We start from the raw sequence: 19422 nt of genomic DNA, 5'->3' as shown, positions 1-19422 counted from the left end.
GCCAAGTAATGCATGTTAAAAAGTGTTTTTCAAGAGATTTACTCTCTGGTAATCGATTACCAGAGGATGTAATCGATTACCAGTGGCCAAAAATGCTTTACAACAGCTACTAAATATTTGAATTCAAATTTTAGACTGTGTAATCGATTACACCATATTGGTAATCGATTACCAGCAGTTAATAAACGTTTTAATTCAAATATTAAAGCCTGTAATCGATTACACAACTATTGTAATCGATTACCAGAGGAGATTTTCAGAAAATAACTTTCAAGGGTCACATCTATTCAAATGTTTTATGAATGGCCATCAAAGGTCTATATATATGTGACTTGGAAACACGAATAAAGAGAGAGTTTTTGATTGCCCAAAATGTCTTATCCTCTCAAAGATTCCTTGGTCAAACACTTGCATATTCAAATAAGGAATTGTGATTGATCTTCATTGTACAATCTGTCTCTTTCAAGAGAGATTTCTTCTTCTTTTCTTTTACTTCTAAAAAGGGGTTAAGAGACCGAGGGTCTCTTGTTGTAAAGGATTCCTGAACACAAGGGAAGGGTTGTCCCTGTGTGATTCAGACTTTGTAAAAGGATTTTACAAAGAGAGTGGAAAATCTCAAGTGGGTTGCTTGAGTACTGGACGTAGGCACAGGAAGTGACCGAACCAGTATAAATCAAGTTTGCATTTCTCTCTTCCCTTAAACTTCTTTTATTTATTGCTATTTATCTTTTGCCTTTAAAGAAGTTTATTCTGAATTATCTTTTGAGTAATTCATGTTAAGGATGCATTGTTAATCTAAAGAGAGAGAGCAAGATTTAAATTGGGGAATAGTTCTTGTTATCTTAATTCAACCCCCCCTTCTTAAGATATCTGAGGCCACAAGGTCCAACAAGTCAAACCTTGATTGAACTCCAAACTCTTGAAATCACACCATTACTAACATCAGGTTTCATTCCGTCAATCTTGATCCCGTGAGTTCATTTATGTGTTTTTGCTTCTTATTGTTAATTTTCCTTTTTGCATTCTAGTGTTCTAGGTTTGGGTTTAATTTTTTTGTTATCCATGCTTGTCCAAAATCCGCACATGTCCTTGTTGAAAAGTATGTGTATTGTTATTCTTGCTGGCTAGGGTTTTGAAATAACAACATTGGGTGACCCAACTAAGATGGCAATGGCCCAGCTCCCTCAGGACCTCATAGAAGAAATTTTGGCATGGCTTCCCGTCAAATCTCTTATGCGTTTCAGGTGTGTTTCTAGGACTTGGAATTCCCTCATCTTCCGAGCACACTTTGTCAAATTGAACCTTCAAAGGTCATCTAGAAACACCCATGTCCTATTAAGGTGTCAAATTAATACTGTGTTTGAAGATATGAGGGATCTCCCAGGCATCGCCCCATGCTCTATATGTAGTTTACTTGAGAACCCATCATCCACTGTTGACAATGGTTGCCACCAGCTAGACAACAGATACTTATTTATAGGTTCCTGCAATGGGTTGGTTTGCTTGATTAATTTGGTTGCTAGAGGTGAATTCAGTGAATACCGGGTCTGGTTTTGTAACCTGGCCACAAGGATCATGTCTGAAGATTCACCACACTTATGTCTTCGCTCATGCAATTATAAACTTTGGTGGTATCAAGTGAAGTGTGGGTTTGCTTATGATGATCGGAGTGACACTTACAAGGTGGTGTTAGTCCTTTCGAATATTAAGTCACAAAATTGGGAGGTGAGAGTTCACCGCTTAGGTGACACTCATTGGAGAAAGGTTTTAACTTGTCCGGCATTCCCCATTTTGGGAGAAAAATGTGGACAACCTGTGAGTGGCACTGTTAACTGGTTCGCAATTCGCAAGTTGGGTTTTGATTACGAATGGGAAACTGTCACCGTCGATCAATTAGTAATTTTTTCATATGATCTAAACAAGGAGACATTCAAATATTTGCTGATGCCGAATGGTCTTTCTCAAGTTCCCTGTGGCCCTGAACTTGGGGTATTGAAGGGCTGCTTGTGTCTTTCTCATGTTCACCGGAGAACCCATTTTGTTGTTTGGCTAATGAGGGAATTTGGAGTTGAAAATTCTTGGACTCAATTGTTGAATGTAACTCTTGAGCTTCTTCAAGCCCCTCTGCCCTGTGTAATACTGAAGCCTCTGTGCATCTCTGAAAAAGGTGATGTCCTGTTGCTGGCAAATTATATATCTTTAAAATTTATTCTCTATAATAAGAAAGATAATAGAATAGTCTATACTCAAGATTTCAACAACCAAGTGCCAATGTCCTCCCATGATTATATTCAAAGCTTGGTGTTGCCATATGGAAATTAAGGTACTGTACGTTTGCTTATATGAGTTTATGCTAAATTATGTAAGTGTTTTCAGAATCTTACCATTTATTGTATGCACATGACAGATTGTGTGGATATTTTGGGTTGTTCCTTACTTTGCTGGATGGTTCTATTGGCTATTGCTAATTGTGTGTATGCTTTGGTTTTGGCTGCATTATCTTTTCCTGGCTCATACTTTGTTCTCATCTCCTTTAAATCCTCATAATTTTCTCTTGCAGTAGAATCTTATTTTTTAGGGAAAATATTATGTTGGAAACCTAAAATGTAGGCTAAAATGTAAATTTTATCTCTTTATCATGATTTTACTCCTCTAATTTTTAAATTGAGACATTTCGTTTCACTTTTAAACAATCTGCGATTTTAATTCACGTAACCAATATCTAAAGTTAACTATGTACATTTTGTTGACACATGTCGTAGATTTTTTGTAATTATTTAGTTCGTGTGTCATTCAGCGATTGAATTTGGTCATAAGAATTAAAGATATGAATTTTTTTAAAGTGAAAGACGAAATTTCTCAATTAAAAAATCAGGAAGCTAAAATCATGATTTTTTTTAAAGTGGGAGATGGATGACTGAATTAAAAAAATAGTGAGGCTAAACTTGTGGTTTGAAAAGATAGAGCAACAAAACATGAAATTTAGCAACAAACTAAATAAAATGGCTTGAATAACTTTTACTACCGGTAAAATAAGTCACATCTTTATTTTACTACCCGCTGTCACATTTTTGCTCGACTTTACTACCCGCCGTTAGCGATGATCTATTAATGTGTTCGACTATACAATCACTTCATCAATGATGTGATACTCTACTAGTCTATCTTGTTCTCACTTAACGGATCCTTACTAACCAGATATGGAGGAGAGTTAACGATGGAACCAATTAGTCACACTTTTTGTACATGTAGAGACTAAATTCAAAATTTTCAACTTTTAAGGATCAATTTGTCAGTATTTTACACTTTCAGGGATCAAAATAGGTATTTATTCTCAAATTCAATTATATTTTCAAGTATTAAAAATATACTTAATTCAAAAGAAAAGTAAAGAAACCTTACAACAAAGAGATCCATATAACCAAAACGTGAATCCAGCTGATGCTGAAGTCATCTTACTAGAGAACATTTTTCCTAAGTCAATTGCACTGATTATAAAAAAAGATAACACAGTAACATAAAGTTGTTTTGGAAAGGAAAATTTAACTTTATTGAGGAATACACACCTCTAGTAGTAAGTATTTACTTGAAAAACTAAGTCCAATCGTCTCTGGGTTCGAATAAAATACAATAAATATCCATATAAAATGCCAAACAAAAATACACACCGGGAATGAGTTATCACATTCCTATGAATTAAGAACTAAGAGCATTCAACTCAATACATACATCATCATCACTTCACAAAAATCATACACAAGCGTTCACACTCATTCAAGACCACACACTTCAGAAACAACACCAAGTCTCAATTTGCAACTCAATGAAAAACCAAACACAAGCATTATGCAACTGATATATTAGACTCAAGTCTACATGCAATATGCTACCATTTTCAATGAAAAACCTCGTCGGACACTTAGGAGTACATGATAAGACATGTCACACAATGGGTAAGTCAAGTCACTCCTTACTAAGTGAAATCATAGGCATACCAGTTATGGTCACACATTTTTGCGATAATGCTCCAACCATATGGGATTAACACAGGCTTAGAGGAACACTCAAACCGAATATATTTATCCCCAAGGCCTAGACTCCGGAGAGTACATGAAGGCCTCCCTCCTGATTAAGTCCAACCTAGAAAACATTTTAACGCACACACTCTATCTATGAATTATAAAAAACCCACGACTCCTCAATTGTTCTCAAAATATTTTTAACTCGTCGCGCCTCACAGTGATTAATTTTTGAAACTATTCTCTGTGACATGAACATTCTATAAACAAAACAAGCTAGATACTTAAAAAAACTAAACCCTTGGAATTTTTATTTCTTATCATATAATTAGGGCCATGGTTGTATTCCTCTATTTGTCTATATGATTAACGTGAAGGGGCCAAGGTATAGAGTTTCGTAACAAATCAACTAAATAAGTAAAAGTCAATGGGATGAAAGGCAAGGCAAAAGGAGTTCATAAGTCAAAGGAAAAACAATTGTATAACGTCTAGAACACCAAATTCAATTCGTTACACACATGTAAACACACATACACACACCCCACAAAAATATACATTACACACGAAATTTTATAACTCAACGTCATTGCACTTTGTAAAATTCTCAGAAGCACGGATTGTCATAGTAATTCAAATGTGTAGTTGAAACAATTTATTAAAATCCCTAAATACCATCAAAAGGGGACCAATACAAACTCACAATCAAACATCTAAATTAACAATGGAAAACAAAAATTATCATGCAAGAAAAAGAATGTCTCACTCCCTCTTACATTAAACCTCTCCTTACTTAATTTCATCAATTCATGCCAATTAGATAAAACTCCATTTTTTAGAGTTCAACTCAACACAAGGGCACATCAATTTCGTTAAAATTTTGCATTGGGACATTAATTGGTCTGTCAAACATAGTTAATTCGTGATTAAAAGCATAAGAACATAATTGAATTTCATAAAACAACCCAAAATTGATCCTCTAGGGATCCCTACACATGTTCATTCTAATTCCCAAGTTTGAGTAACTCATCCTTTATCTCAAGGTAGTCATTCAAGTGTTCTCCATTAGCAATGGTGGTGTTTCCAATGCCCTCTAGGGTTCCTCCTCCGATTGCTCTATTAGGGTTTTGTTTGAAGCGTAAGAGAAAATAAGCAGAGAACGTAGAAAATATTTTGTAAAACTGCTCTGATGGATAAAATCTCCTTTATATAGCTAGAAATCTGATGACTTAATTCTTATTCCTATTTTTCTAGTTTATTTTATTAATTATAAAAACACTCTTTTGTATTTTCATTAAATTTTTCATTTTTTTATACAATTAATTTTGGTTCAATCAGATTAACCAAATCAGCTCACTAGTTCAACTGAACTGGGTCACTGGTTTAACCATTGATTGCTCGGGTCAAATTGGGACATATATGGTCAAACTAGGGTAACAGCATAACTTATTTGATAGGCAAACTTACTCAATCAGAATTTTGACAAACTTACTCAATCTGATAGGCATAACTTATCTGATAGGCAAACTTATTCAAATTTCGGGTTTTAGTCCTTAAACAAAATTTTGACCAGTCAAGGTTTTTGAACATTTTTTTCCATTAAGGTTTTAGTCCGTATTGTCTATCTGAGCCATTAAATGATGATGTGGCAATAATTTTATTATTATTTTGTGGCTGGTAATTTTTAAAAGAATTAAATAGGTTTTGACGACTAATAGCTGCCACAAATTAATTTCTCTTGAAAATAAAATAAAAACTTGAAAGCCACACACACACACACACACACATAGGTGGTTGAGATTAAAATATTTAAAAATCAAAATTAAAAATAATATGACCATTAAATCTCTAAAAGATTTATCAAACAAATCACGTCCTAAAATATCTAAATCAACGTTAACCTATCACCATCACCATGATTGTCACCGCTTTTGTCGGTATGAACTTTGCTATTGTCAGCCATGACCGCCATCGTCATTGGCGGTTGTGGTAGTGACGACGACAACGATCATGGCAGCAGTGGTAGTGACAACTGATGACAATGGTGGTGGCAACGACAATCATGGTGGGGGTTGCAATGGTAGTCATGGTGGTGGTAGCGACGTTGACAAAGGTGATGGCGGTTGACAATGGTGGTGGTGACGGTTGAGGATGGCAATGATGGGTTCAATAATTATAATGGGGCTACAACGATGGTTATGATGTTGACAACGACAATCATGATGGTGATGGGTCAATTGTGATATTTTAGGAAATGATAATTGCGACGTTTATATTTTTATTTGTTGTTTTGTTAACTTTTTTGAGATTTGATGATATTTTAAATTTTAATTAGAAATTTTTAATATTTTAATCTCAATGGTTTATTATTTTTAATATTGATCCGATGGTTGTTATTAGTTGTTCCCGTATTCTCACAAAATTCGTGCTCTCTCTCTATATACATACTATTATATGATTATAATTATATGGACTCTGTGTTATTTATGTATAAAATCTTACGTGTTATGAATTATTTAGTATTTTTTAATATAATCCAAGTCATGTCAGTCAACCATTAATTCACTTAATCTACCCTTGACCTAGTGATTTAGTACCCTGTGAGTCAATAATTGGTTTGAGTTTGATAACAAAAAGTAAAAAATTTTTACAAAAAATAGAACCATATAACCAAAAGGTGAATCTAGTCGACGCTAAAGTCATCAGACTAGAGAACATTTTCCCTAAGCCAGTCAGCCACACTAAGCTTAAAAAAAAAAAAGATAACACAGCAACAAAACGTTGTTTTGGAAAGGAAAATTTAACTTTATCGACAAATATACATCTCTAGAAGTAAGAATTTACTTGTAAACATATGTCTAATAGTCTCAGGGTCGAAGAAAGATACAATAAATATCCATATAGAATCCCAAACACTACATATTGAATGCCAAGTATTTACTATATTTCTAGTAATATATATATATATATATATATATATATATATATATATATATATATATATATATATATATACACACACACACGTATGTATGTATGTATATATATCTTACATATTTGTGAAAAAATTATTGAATTTTTTTTAAAAAATTGGTCTCTATTTTAAAATGGGGATTAAAATTATGGATTGGACAAAATGGGAAACACAGAGTTAGATTTTAGCCTAACCAAAAAACCAATAAATATTGTCACATATTATCGAGGAAAAATTTTAAATCTAATTGGAGAACACACCAACGTATCTATAGCACTGCATTTAAATTAAATTTTCCACATATTTATGTAAGCATAATCAAGGGAATTAATTTTAATAATTTATAAGATTAAATATGATTTTAGTCTTCCAAACATTGTCTTTTGTCTATTGGATTTAGTCCTTCAAAAATAAATTCATTGCATTTGGTCCCTAAAATTTTCATAATTCTTCTATTAAATCCTTTATTTAACTTCGTTATTTTCTTTTTCATGTAAGTTACCTCGATGACCTGTTATAGACAATGTGGCTGAACTTCAATTTATTATAGTCAATGCACCTACCAATGTTTCTTTCCAATGATAAGTTCCACCAACATCAGAGGTAACATATGAATTTCATCGTATGTACTTCTTGTTTGAAATAATATAGTTGTAATTTTTTTTCCTATCCTTGCGGTGAATGCTAATTAATGCTAGTAATGTAAAGATTAATGCAATGATGGGAGAGCATGGCAAGTCTCCCATTGTAGGAAACCAATTTTTCACCTTTAGATACAGTAGCTTTTAAATGAACGCCAAGGATTTTTTCTTCATTTTTACCGTCTTTCTTTTTCATTTTCCCCCTATTTCACAAATTGTATTAGTTCTCGATTTGTTAATAATTTTGTTTAATTATTCAATTTTTTTGTTTTATTGGCATTTTGGAGTTTGAAATATGATGATTTTTTTGTTTATTTTAGCTTTCAAGTAATTTTGATCAAACCCGGATTTAAATCTTGGACCACTTGGTTAAGGGACCTAAGCCGCTACCAATTGTGCCAACCGCTCTTGGTACAAACAAAATTTTATGATATAGATACGAAAAAACTAATTTATATATGATATATTTAGTATAAAATTTAAATATTTAATATATACCAGTTCGGCTAGCGACCCACGTTCAATTCAACCACTGACCCATCAACCTGGTTCCCTGACCGAATCATGATCGGTATAGTCTTGATAACACTGAGCAAGTTAGCTCTTTAGCCTCCAACTCCTTAAGTTGACAACTTATACAAGGTGGGATGATGAATTTAATCACGTAATATACTCTGCCATTTTTTGGCGGATTATGTGGGTTGGTTTGATGAATTCAACCTGTTTTACCACCCTATTACATTATGTGGCAAATTGATGTTTGAATTTCCATTAGAAGAGAGGTGTATATTTAGTGTTTCACTAAGCTTATAAAAGGATTGCTCCTTCAAAGTAGAATACTTGAAAAAATAAAACAAAATTAAAGTAATTAAAAAAGTAAAAATTTGACAAATAATCAATACTTTTTTATATCTAATATATACGAGAATCAATAAGAATATGTTTTATAGCATTATTTCATAACTTTAATTACTCATCAATATATCTTTATAGAATATTTCTCTATTAGTATTTCCTAATACTTTAAAAAGATAAAAATTACTAACAAGGGTTGAGTCTAACAAAGAGGTAAATCTTTCATGATAGGAATGACAACGTGGGTCAATCATGTCGACAAGTCGACCTGCCAACAAAAGTGTGTAGAGAAATACAGCCCTTTGATAACTAGGCGGGTTGACCAACAAATAGATAGAATGACATGCTATGAAATGATGAGTTTCTTGGTTGATAAAGTAAACTTCCAAAAAAATAGAGTGGGTTAGGCATAACAGGTTACAAAGGTTAGTTGTCAAGCCTCCAACCCCCTGAGTTAACAATTTACGTAGGGCAGGTTGATGAATTTAATAACCTAATACATTTAATTATTTTTTGATATATTAAGTGGGTTGACCTAACAATTTCAACTCATATTACCACCCTTATCCCACTAGAAAAGAGGTTTACATTTAGTATTTTACTATGCATAAAGGTTGTGTTTGGAATGAAAAAACAAAATAATCAATTTCATGAAGAAGTCCACAAAAACAAAGAAGAAGGAAATAGCACAGATTCTCAATCCAAATAAAATCAAATAAACGTGGGTCTTCCAAGGGAGTGGAGAACTTCAAGGTATCATCCTCTTGATAATATCATAGGTGATATCTCAAAAGGGGTAACAACTCGACACTTTCTTAAAGATGCATGCAATAAAATGACTTTTGTCTCTTTAATTGAACCTGAAAACATAAATGAAGCCATAATTGATGAACATTGGATTTTTTTTCTATGGAAGAAGAATTAAATCAATTTGAAAGAAATTGGATGAACATGGAATAATCATTAGAAATAAGGCTAGATTAGTGGCTAAAGGATACAACCAAGAAGAAAGAATAGATTATGAAGAAACTTATGCTCCAATAGCTAGATTGGAAGCCATAAGAATGTTACTTGCCTTTGCATCAATAATGGGTATCAAACTTTATCAAATGGATGTTAAAAGTGCATTTTTAAATGGATTTATTAGAGAAGAAGTGTATGTTGATCAACCTACTGGATTTGAAAATTTAGATTTGCCCAATCGTATTTTTAAATTGAAAAAGGCTCTATATGGTTTAAAACAAGCCCCTAGGGCTTGGTATGAACGATTGATCAAATTTATTTTAGAAAAGGGCTCACGAGTGAAAAGGTTGATATCATACTTTTCATTAAAAGAAAAATGCATGATATTCTCTTAGTTCAAATTTATTTCGATGATATAATCATTGGTGCTACTAATGATTCATTGTGCAAAGAATTCTCTAAAGATATGCAAAGTGAATTTGAAATGTCTATGACGGGTGAGTTGAATTTCTTTCTTGGACTACAAATAAAACAAACCAAATATGGAATATTTATTAGTCAAGCAAAATATTACAAAGAATTGCTTAGCAGGTTTGGGATGGAAAATGCTAAACCAATGGCCACCCCAATGAGCACTGCTTACTACTTGGATAAAGATGAAGCCGGTCAATCAGTAGATATCAAGAAATATAGAGGTATGATCGGATCTCTTCTCTATTTATTAGCAAGTAGATCAGATATTATGTTCAATCTTTTCATGTGTGCTAGATATCAAGCCAATACCAAAGAATCTCACCTTAGTGACGTCAAAAGAATAATGAGATATTTATTAGGCACTATAAATCTAGGCTTGTGGTATCCTAAGAATTCTTCTTACAACTTAGTAGAATACTCTGATTTTGATTTTGCTGGATGCAAAACTGATAGAAAAAACACTAGTGGGACTTGCCACTCTATTGGTTCTGCACTAGTATCATGGCATAACAAAAAGCAAAATAGTGTTATCTTATCCACTGCAAAAGTGAAATATATTTCTACTAGAAGTTGTTGTGCACAAATCCTTTGGGTGAGACAACAATTCTCTAATTATGGCTTAATGCTTGATCATATTGCTATCCGTTGTGAAAATACAAGTGTAATTAACCTATCCAAAAATCCGATTTTGCACTCTAGAACAAAACATATTGAAATAAGGCATCACTTCCTTAGAGATCATGTTCAAAAGGGGGATTGTGTATTAGAGTTTGTTGACACAAAGAATCAATTGGTTGATATCTTTATAAAACCTTTGCCAAAAGAAAGCTTATTTACTATTAGAAGAGAATTAGGACTTATTGACCAATTTGACTTAGACTCCTAATCAATTTAATTGCCTATGATCTTTGTTCTCTTGCATATTTAAAAGTTTTAGGATATGTAATCGATTATCAACACCTGTAATCGATTACCGTAGAACAAAGGTGGTGTAATTGATTACCAGAAGCAGTTAAGCAGTTACTCAGCATGATTGTAATCGATTTCAAAGAGCTATAATTGATCACCAGTCATCCCTGACTATAAATACAGATTTTTTTTCTCTCTCTCTCTAAGCACAAAACCTCATCTTCTCTCTCTCTCTCCAACGGCTCAAAACCTTCTCTAGTCTTCTAATCCTCATAACTTCTTCATTTCTTCACCAAATCCCATCAAAAAAAGTGCAAAATTCCTCTTTTTCAATCCTTTACAAACCCAACTGATCAAAATTTCTAGATTATTCCTCAAATGGAAGAATCATCAAAGAAAAGAAAGGGCTCATCCTCCTCCACTACCACTGCAGGCCAACACCGCCACAATGCTTCCGATGACTCTCCAGCACCACCTAATCCATCCTTTTCCTCACCACACTCTCTTACTCTATTTTCTTCCAATGAGCAACATTAGAGGTATTACTCTTTCTTTTCCAATCATGTCCTTCTTGATCCTATATTGCTTGATTTTGATATCTTTGAGGGAGAAACCTTTGACTGCTATCAAGTTTTTCAAAACTCTGAATTAGTGGATTTTATGACTTTGAAATTTCATTATTATTCAAAATTAGTTTGTGTCTTTTATAATAACTTGGAAATTCGTGATGGAGTCATATTTTCTAAAGTCCACAAAATACCCATTATTGTTGACCGATCTTTGTTTTATTCTCTCAAAAAATTGAGTAGTCAGGGTGTCCCTTTTGAAGGAGCCTTAATTGATGATTGGAAACCCATTTATTCCAATCATGATACACAAAAAATGGTCCGTGTTGAAAATGCTTATATGACTAGTCGTTTACTTGTTGGTTTCTTTACCTTTGAATGTCATATCATGCATTAAATACTATGTCGAGTGTTGCTTCCTCATTCCGCAAACCTTGCTCAAGCCTTGGAGAAAGATTTAATTATGTTATAGGCCCTACAAATTGGCCACCAAATTGACTGGGCTCATCTTGTTCGCTACCGTATGCATAAGGCATTACGGGTAAATGCACCTCTCCCTTATCCCCACCCAGTTACTCTGATTCTGCAGCACTTCAGCATTCCTCTTGCTAATGAACCTTTTGTCAAGGTTAAATGTTCATTTGCCATTGGAGCCACTGCAGTTGAATCCTTTGGCTATAGGAAAGATCTAGACGGTCAATGGGTTCGTAAACATGATCTCCCAATTTAGGTTACTATGTTCCTTAGCATTTCATACTTCTTGGCTTTGGTTATTTGTTTAGACATTGGTACTTTTCAATTTATGTTACGTTGCCTTCAAATTACTATTATTCTGTTTGAACGATTCTCTGAATGGTATGGTACTACCATAGTATTTGTTATGCACGGTATTATATAGTATGGTATTGTTATGCTTATACTCTGTTTTTGATGATGCTAAAGGGGGAGAGATGGATAAGAGGTAAGGGGATTTTTTGTTGGAATTATTTGGAAATATATTCTGAACATATTTTTTATATATCCAATCTTTAACTTTTTCAAATAAGAAATCACTGAAAAATTAAGGGCGAGTGAACGACACAAATTAATGGATACTCTTTTTTTACTCCTCCCCTACATATGATTGTCATCATCAAAAAGGGGGAGAATGTGAAAGTATATATACAGGTTTTGATGATGTCAAAGTATTCACTTGATGAGCTAAGATTGATTCAAGGTCAAACAAACAAGATCATTAAATGATAAGGCCTTAGTCAAATTTTTAAAAGAATCTCATATTGATTGCTATAAGTTGTTGGCCTCAAAGTTTGTTTTAAAATATTTTTATGAAAGATTGATCCGTTCAAAATAAAATATTTTTGAACTGGTAATCTTCTATAGTCGATTACCAGAGACAGAATGCACATGACTTTTTGAAAGTTTGAAATTTTTAGTTTGATTTTCAAAAATATAATTGTGTAATTGATTACCAATAGAGAAGTTTCAGAAAGTATTTTTGAAAAGACACATTTCTTCAAGTTGTTTTGAAGAGACATAATAGGGCCTACATATAGGTGTCTTTACTAAGGGAAATCATAGACAGACCATCATACTTTTTTGCAAAAATGCTCCAATCATATGAGATTAACATAGGCTTACAAGAACACTCAAACAGAGTTTATTTATCCCCAAGGCCTAGACTCTAAAAAGTACATAAGGGCCTTCCTCCTGATTTAAGTCCAACCGAAAAAATATTTTAAAACGTAGACTCTATCTATGAACTATACAAAACACACGACTCCTCGATTATTCTCAAAATAATTTTAACTCGTCTTCCCTCACCATGATTAAAGTTTTGAAACTAGTTATTCTCTATGACATGAACATTCAATAAACTAAACAAGCTAGATAGTTAAAAAAAAAAAAACAAAACTTGTGGAATTTTGATTTCCTATTATATAATTAAGGCAATGGTTATATTCCTTTATCTATCTATATGATTAACGTGAAGGGGTCAAGATATAGAGTTTGGTAACAAATCCACTAAATAAGTAAAAGCCAATGGGATGAAAGGCAAGGCACAAGGAGTTCATAAGTCAAAGGGAACACAATTGTATAATGTCTACAACACCAAATTCAATTCGTTATATATATATATATATATATATATATATATATATATATATATATATATATATATATATATATATATATATATATATATATTAGACTCGAAATTTCATAACTCAACGTCATTGCACTTTGTAAAATTCTTAGAAGCACGGATTGTCACAGTAATTAAAATGTGTAGTTAAAAAAATTTGTTTAAATCCCTAAATACCATCAAAAGGGGACCAATACAAACTAACAATCAAACGTCTAAATTAACAATGAAAAACAGAAATTATCATGCAAGAAAAAGAATGTCTCACCCCCTCTTAGCGTAAATCCCTCCTTATTTAATTTCATCAATTCACGCTAATAAGAAAAAAATCCTAATTTCTAGGGTTCAAACTCAATACAAGAACACAACAATATTGCATTGGGACATTAATTGGTCTGTCAAACATAGTTAATTCGCGATTAAAAGCATAAGAACATGATTGAATTTCATAAAACAATCCAAAATTGATCCTCTAGGGATCCCTACACATGTTCATTCTAATATCCAAGTTTGAGTAACTCATCCCTTACCTCAAGGTAGTCATTCAAGTGTATTCCATTAGCAATGGTGGTGTTTTCAGAGCCCTCTAGGATTCCCCCTCTGGTTGCTTTGTCAGGGTTTTGTTTGAAGCATAAGAGAAAATAAGCAGAGAACGTAGAAAATGTTTTGCAAAACTGCTCTCAGGGATAAACGCATCTTTATATAGTGAGAAATCTAATGACTTAATACTTATTCCTATTTTTCTTTTTTATTTTATTAATTGTAAAAACACTCTTTTCTCTCTATTAAATAAATAATAAATACATAAATAAACCCCTCTCTTATTTTATGAAACTCACTATTCTAAAAACTCATATTTATTATTCATTTGAACCTCTATTTTTATTTAAATAAAAACACAATTGTAATTAAAAAAAAACCCTTTTGATTAATTTTACAAAAAATGAGGTGTGGCAATAACAATATTGAGTGAGCTAACTAAGATGGCAATGACCCAACTCCCTCAAGACCTCATAGTGGACATTTTGTCGTTGTTTTTATTTTTGGTGAAGTTAAAATTAGATTTTAACATTTAATTAAATAAATATTTGAAAGTGAAAATTTTCATTTGATGGAAATTGAACTACTCTATTTAAACAAGGAAATTGAAATACAGGAGATTTAAATTACTTTGTTGGAACAAAATATTTAAAAATGAAAGAAATTCAATTGTAAGTAATTCAAATATCATGCATTTTAATTGCTTTGAATGTTAAAATTCTCCATCCAAAGTCCAAATACAACATTAGTGTACAAGCCAAGTTTTAAAAACAGATCAATTGTTGATAGGGTTGAGGTCCTGGATTTATGGGTCACTAGTCGACATAATGAATTAGTAGTTGAACCACACAAATCAGTATAAGTAACATAAGATATAAAAAATATATTAATTGTCATAAGTTTAGTAATTAATTATGATAATTTGGTTGTAAGTTGAACCACTAAACAAATTTTAGGTTTTTTATTGAACTTTTGAGAGCATCATATTTTCTTTTTGTATTTTCATTAAAATTTTCATTTTTTAAAATAATTAATTTCGGTTTAATTAAGTTCACTAAATTAGCTTACTAGTTCAACCGAACTAAGTTACTGGTTTAACCATTGATTGATCGGGCCAAATTGGGATACATATGGTCAGACTAGGTTAACTGCATGACTTATCTCCCTTTCCTTACTTCTTGCAGGGGTTGATTCTAACCCTGGTCCCTATAGCTATTTGTAACAAGTAGAACCACTAAACCAAGTTAATTATTTTGTATGGTAGTAACATATATATATATATATAGGTGGTTGAGATTAAAATATTTAAAAATCAAAATTAAAAATAATACAACCATTAAATCTCTAAACCATTCGTCAAACAAATCATGTCCTAAAATATTTAAATTAGCGTTAACCCTTCACCATCACCATGATTGTCACCACCTTTGCTGGTATGATCGTTGCTATGATCATTGTCATCATCAACGATGGCGGTAGTGACGACGACAACGATCATGACAGCAATGGTCGTGACAATTGATGACAATGGCAACAATAGTAGTGACAATTTGATGATATATTAAATTTTAATTTGAATTTTTAATATTTTAATCTCAAACGTTTATTATTTTTAATCATAATAATTACAAGGTTAAATATGATTTTAGTCCCCCAAACATTGTCTTTTGTCTATTGGATTTAGTCCTTCAAAAATAATATACTGCATTTGGTCCCTAAAATTTTCAAAATTCTTCTATTAAATCCTTTATTTAACTTCGTTATATTCTTTTTCATGCAAGTTACCTTGACGGCCTATTGTAGATAATGTGACTGAAATTCAATTTATTATAGTCAATGCACCTACCCATGTTTCTTTCCAATGATAAGTTCCACCAACATCAGAGGTAATATATGAATTTGATTGTATGTACTTCTTGTTTGAAAGAATATAGTTGTATTTTTTTTCCTGTCCTTGCAGTGAATGCTAATGCTAGTAATGTAAAGGTGAAGGCAATGATGAGAGACCATGGCAAGTCTACCATTGTTGGAAACCAATTTTTCACCTTTAGATACAGTCGCTTTTAAATGAACACCAAGGATTTTTTTCTTCATTTTTACCTTCTTTCTTTTTCATTTTCCCCCTATTTCACAAATTGTATTAGTTCTCAAATCGATAATGCTTATGTTTAATTAATCAACTTTTTTTGTTCTATTTGCATTTTGGAGTTTGAAATATGATGATTTTTTTGTTTATTTTAGCTTGCAAGTAATTTTGATTAGACCATATTTTTTAGAGGTTTGATCAATTTTGTTTTTGGATTCATTGCTAGCTCTTCTTGTTGCTTCTTTAGAGGAGAAAAAAGAAGGAATGGTATATCGAGAAAGGAATGAAATAAATTAGAAAAAAGTAAAAAATTCTGAACCATCAAATTAAAATTGAGAAAATCTAGGGTTCATATTAAATTTTCCACGATGGGAGACTTGTTATGGTTTCCCACCGTAGCCTTTGCCACGACAATGCTAACGTTAGAATGCTTAGTGCAGTCAAATGAATGCTAATGTTAGTAATTAAAATACTACGCTCCTCTATTATTCTTTTTATTTCCCAAATCCCAAATCTCTCTGAACCAGATTTCCTTCCGTCATCGACATCGTCAAAGCAGTGTTTGGCTTCTCTAGATAAAGCGATCAAAGTGCTTTTTCCTTAGAATTTATGTTTGAGAAAAGTCAAACCTTGATTGAACTCCAAACTCTTGAAATCACACCATTACTAACATCAGGTTTCATTCCGTCAATCTTGATCCCGTGAGTTCATTTATGTGTTTTTGCTTCTTATTGTTAATTTTCCTTTTTGCATTCTAGTGTTCTAGGTTTGGGTTTAATTTTTTTGTTATCCATGCTTGTCCAAAATCCGCACATGTCCTTGTTGAAAAGTATGTGTATTGTTCTTCTTGCTGGCTAGGGTTTTGAAATAACAACATTGGGTGACCCAACTAAGATGGCAATGGCCCAGCTCCCTCAGGACCTCATAGAAGAAATTTTGGCATGGCTTCCCGTCAAATCTCTTATGCGTTTCAGGTGTGTTTCTAGGACTTGGAATTCCCTCATCTTCCAAGCACACTTTGTCAAATTGAACCTTCAAAGGTCATCTAGAAACACCCATGTCCTATTAAGGTGTCAAATTAATACTGTGTTTGAAGATATGAGGGATCTCCCAGGCATCGCCCCATGCTCTATATGTAGTTTACTTGAGAACCCATCATCCACTGTTGACAATGGTTGCCACCAGCTAGACAACAGATACTTATTTATAGGTTCCTGCAATGGGTTGGTTTGCTTGATTAATTTGGTTGCTAGAGGTGAATTCAGTGAATACCGGGTCTGGTTTTGTAACCTGGCCACAAGGATCATGTCTGAAGATTCACCACACTTATGTCTTCGCTCATGCAATTATAAACTTTGGTGGTATCAAGTGAAGTGTGGGTTTGCTTATGATGATCGGAGTGACACTTACAAGGTGGTGTTAGTCCTTTCGAATATTAAGTCACAAAATTGGGAGGTGAGAGTTCACCGCTTAGGTGACACTCATTGGAGAAAGGTTTTAACTTGTCCGGCATTCCCCATTTTGGGAGAAAAATGTGGACAACCTGTGAGTGGCACTGTTAACTGGTTCGCAATTCGCAAGTTGGGTTTTGATTACGAATGGGAAACTGTCACCGTCGATCAATTAGTAATTTTTTCATATGATCTAAACAAGGAGACATTCAAATATTTGCTGATGCCGAATGGTCTTTCTCAAGTTCCCTGTGGCCCTGAACTTGGGGTATTGAAGGGCTGCTTGTGTCTTTCTCATGTTCACCGGAGAACCCATTTTGTTGTTTGGCTAATGAGGGAATTTGGAGTTGAAAATTCTTGGACTCAATTGTTGAATGTAACTCTTGAGCTTCTTCAAGCCCCTCTGCCCTGTGTAATACTGAAGCCTCTGTGCATCTCTGAAAAAGGTGATGTCCTGTTGCTGGCAAATTATATATCTTTAAAATTTATTCTCTATAATAAGAAAGATAATAGAATAGTCTATACTCAAGATTTCAACAACCAAGTGCCAATGTCCTCCCATGATTATATTCAAAGCTTGGTGTTGCCATATGGAAATTAAGGTACTGTACGTTTGCTTATATGAGTTTATGCTAAATTATGTAAGTGTTTTCAGAATCTTACCATTTATTGTATGCACATGACAGATTGTGTGGATATTTTGGGTTGTTCCTTACTTTGCTGGATGGTTCTATTGGCTATTGCTAATTGTGTGTATGCTTTGGTTTTGGCTGCATTATCTTTTCCTGGCTCATACTTTGTTCTCATCTCCTTTAAATCCTCATAATTTTCTCTTGCAGTAGAATCTTATTTTTTAGGGAAAATATTATGTTGGAAACCTAAAATGTAGGCTAAAATGTAAATTTTATCTCTTTATCATGATTTTACTCCTCTAATTTTTAAATTGAGACATTTCGTTTCACTTTTAAACAATCTGCGATTTTAATTCACGTAACCAATATCTAAAGTTAACTATGTACATTTTGTTGACACATGTCGTAGATTTTTTGTAATTATTTAGTTCGTGTGTCATTCAGCGATTGAATTTGGTCATAAGAATTAAAGATATGAATTTTTTTAAAGTGAAAGACGAAATTTCTCAATTAAAAAATCAGGAAGCTAAAATCATGATTTTTTTTAAAGTGGGAGATGGATGACTGAATTAAAAAAATAGTGAGGCTAAACTTGTGGTTTGAAAAGATAGAGCAACAAAACATGAAATTTAGCAACAAACTAAATAAAATGGCTTGAATAACTTTTACTACCGGTAAAATAAGTCACATCTTTATTTTACTACCCGCTGTCACATTTTTGCTCGACTTTACTACCCGCCGTTAGCGATGATCTATTAATGTGTTCGACTATACAATCACTTCATCAATGATGTGATACTCTACTAGTCTATCTTGTTCTCACTTAACGGATCCTTACTAACCAGATATGGAGGAGAGTTAACGATGGAACCAATTAGTCACACTTTTTGTACATGTAGAGACTAAATTCAAAATTTTCAACTTTTAAGGATCAATTTGTCAGTATTTTACACTTTCAGGGATCAAAATAGGTATTTATTCTCAAATTCAATTATATTTTCAAGTATTAAAAATATACTTAATTCAAAAGAAAAGTAAAGAAACCTTACAACAAAGAGATCCATATAACCAAAACGTGAATCCAGCTGATGCTGAAGTCATCTTACTAGAGAACATTTTTCCTAAGTCAATTGCACTGATTATAAAAAAAGATAACACAGTAACATAAAGTT

General features: G+C 32.8%; 2 protein-coding genes across 2 annotated transcripts; both read left to right on the top strand.

Annotated features, from left to right (window-relative positions):
- The first annotated feature begins 1368 nt into the window (after positions 1 to 1368).
- LOC114398553 (F-box/kelch-repeat protein At3g23880-like) lies at positions 1369 to 2547 on the top strand. Its single transcript, XM_028360738.1, has 2 exons — positions 1369 to 2167; positions 2408 to 2547. The coding sequence occupies exons 1-2, from the start codon at positions 1369 to 1371 to the stop codon at positions 2545 to 2547; spliced, it is 939 nt and encodes a 312-aa protein (XP_028216539.1).
- A 14144-nt stretch (positions 2548 to 16691) lies between these two features.
- LOC114398446 (F-box/kelch-repeat protein At3g23880-like) lies at positions 16692 to 18364 on the top strand. The gene is made up of 2 exons (XM_028360643.1): positions 16692 to 16868; positions 17026 to 18364. The coding sequence occupies exon 2, from the start codon at positions 17062 to 17064 to the stop codon at positions 18217 to 18219; it is 1158 nt and encodes a 385-aa protein (XP_028216444.1). The 5' UTR covers positions 16692 to 16868; positions 17026 to 17061; the 3' UTR covers positions 18220 to 18364.
- Positions 18365 to 19422: the final 1058 nt, after the last annotated feature.

The sequence above is a fragment of the Glycine soja genome, chromosome 19 (genome assembly GCF_004193775.1).
Source record: "Glycine soja cultivar W05 chromosome 19, ASM419377v2, whole genome shotgun sequence".
Taxonomy (NCBI): Eukaryota; Viridiplantae; Streptophyta; class Magnoliopsida; order Fabales; family Fabaceae; genus Glycine; species Glycine soja.
Note: the sequence above shows the minus strand (reverse complement) of the source record. Positions and strands in the feature narration are given on the sequence as shown.

Bases quoted from the DNA above. Each gene is read 5' to 3' on its own strand.
- LOC114398553 (XM_028360738.1), top strand. From the start codon at position 1,369: ATGAGGGATCTCCCAGGCATCGCCCCATGCTCTATATGTAGTTTACTT. The intron at 2,168-2,407 runs GTGATGTCCTGT...TGCACATGACAG, and splicing joins TCTGTGCATCTCTGAAAAAG to ATTGTGTGGATATTTTGGGT.
- LOC114398446 (XM_028360643.1), top strand. From the start codon at position 17,062: ATGGCAATGGCCCAGCTCCCTCAGGACCTCATAGAAGAAATTTTGGCA.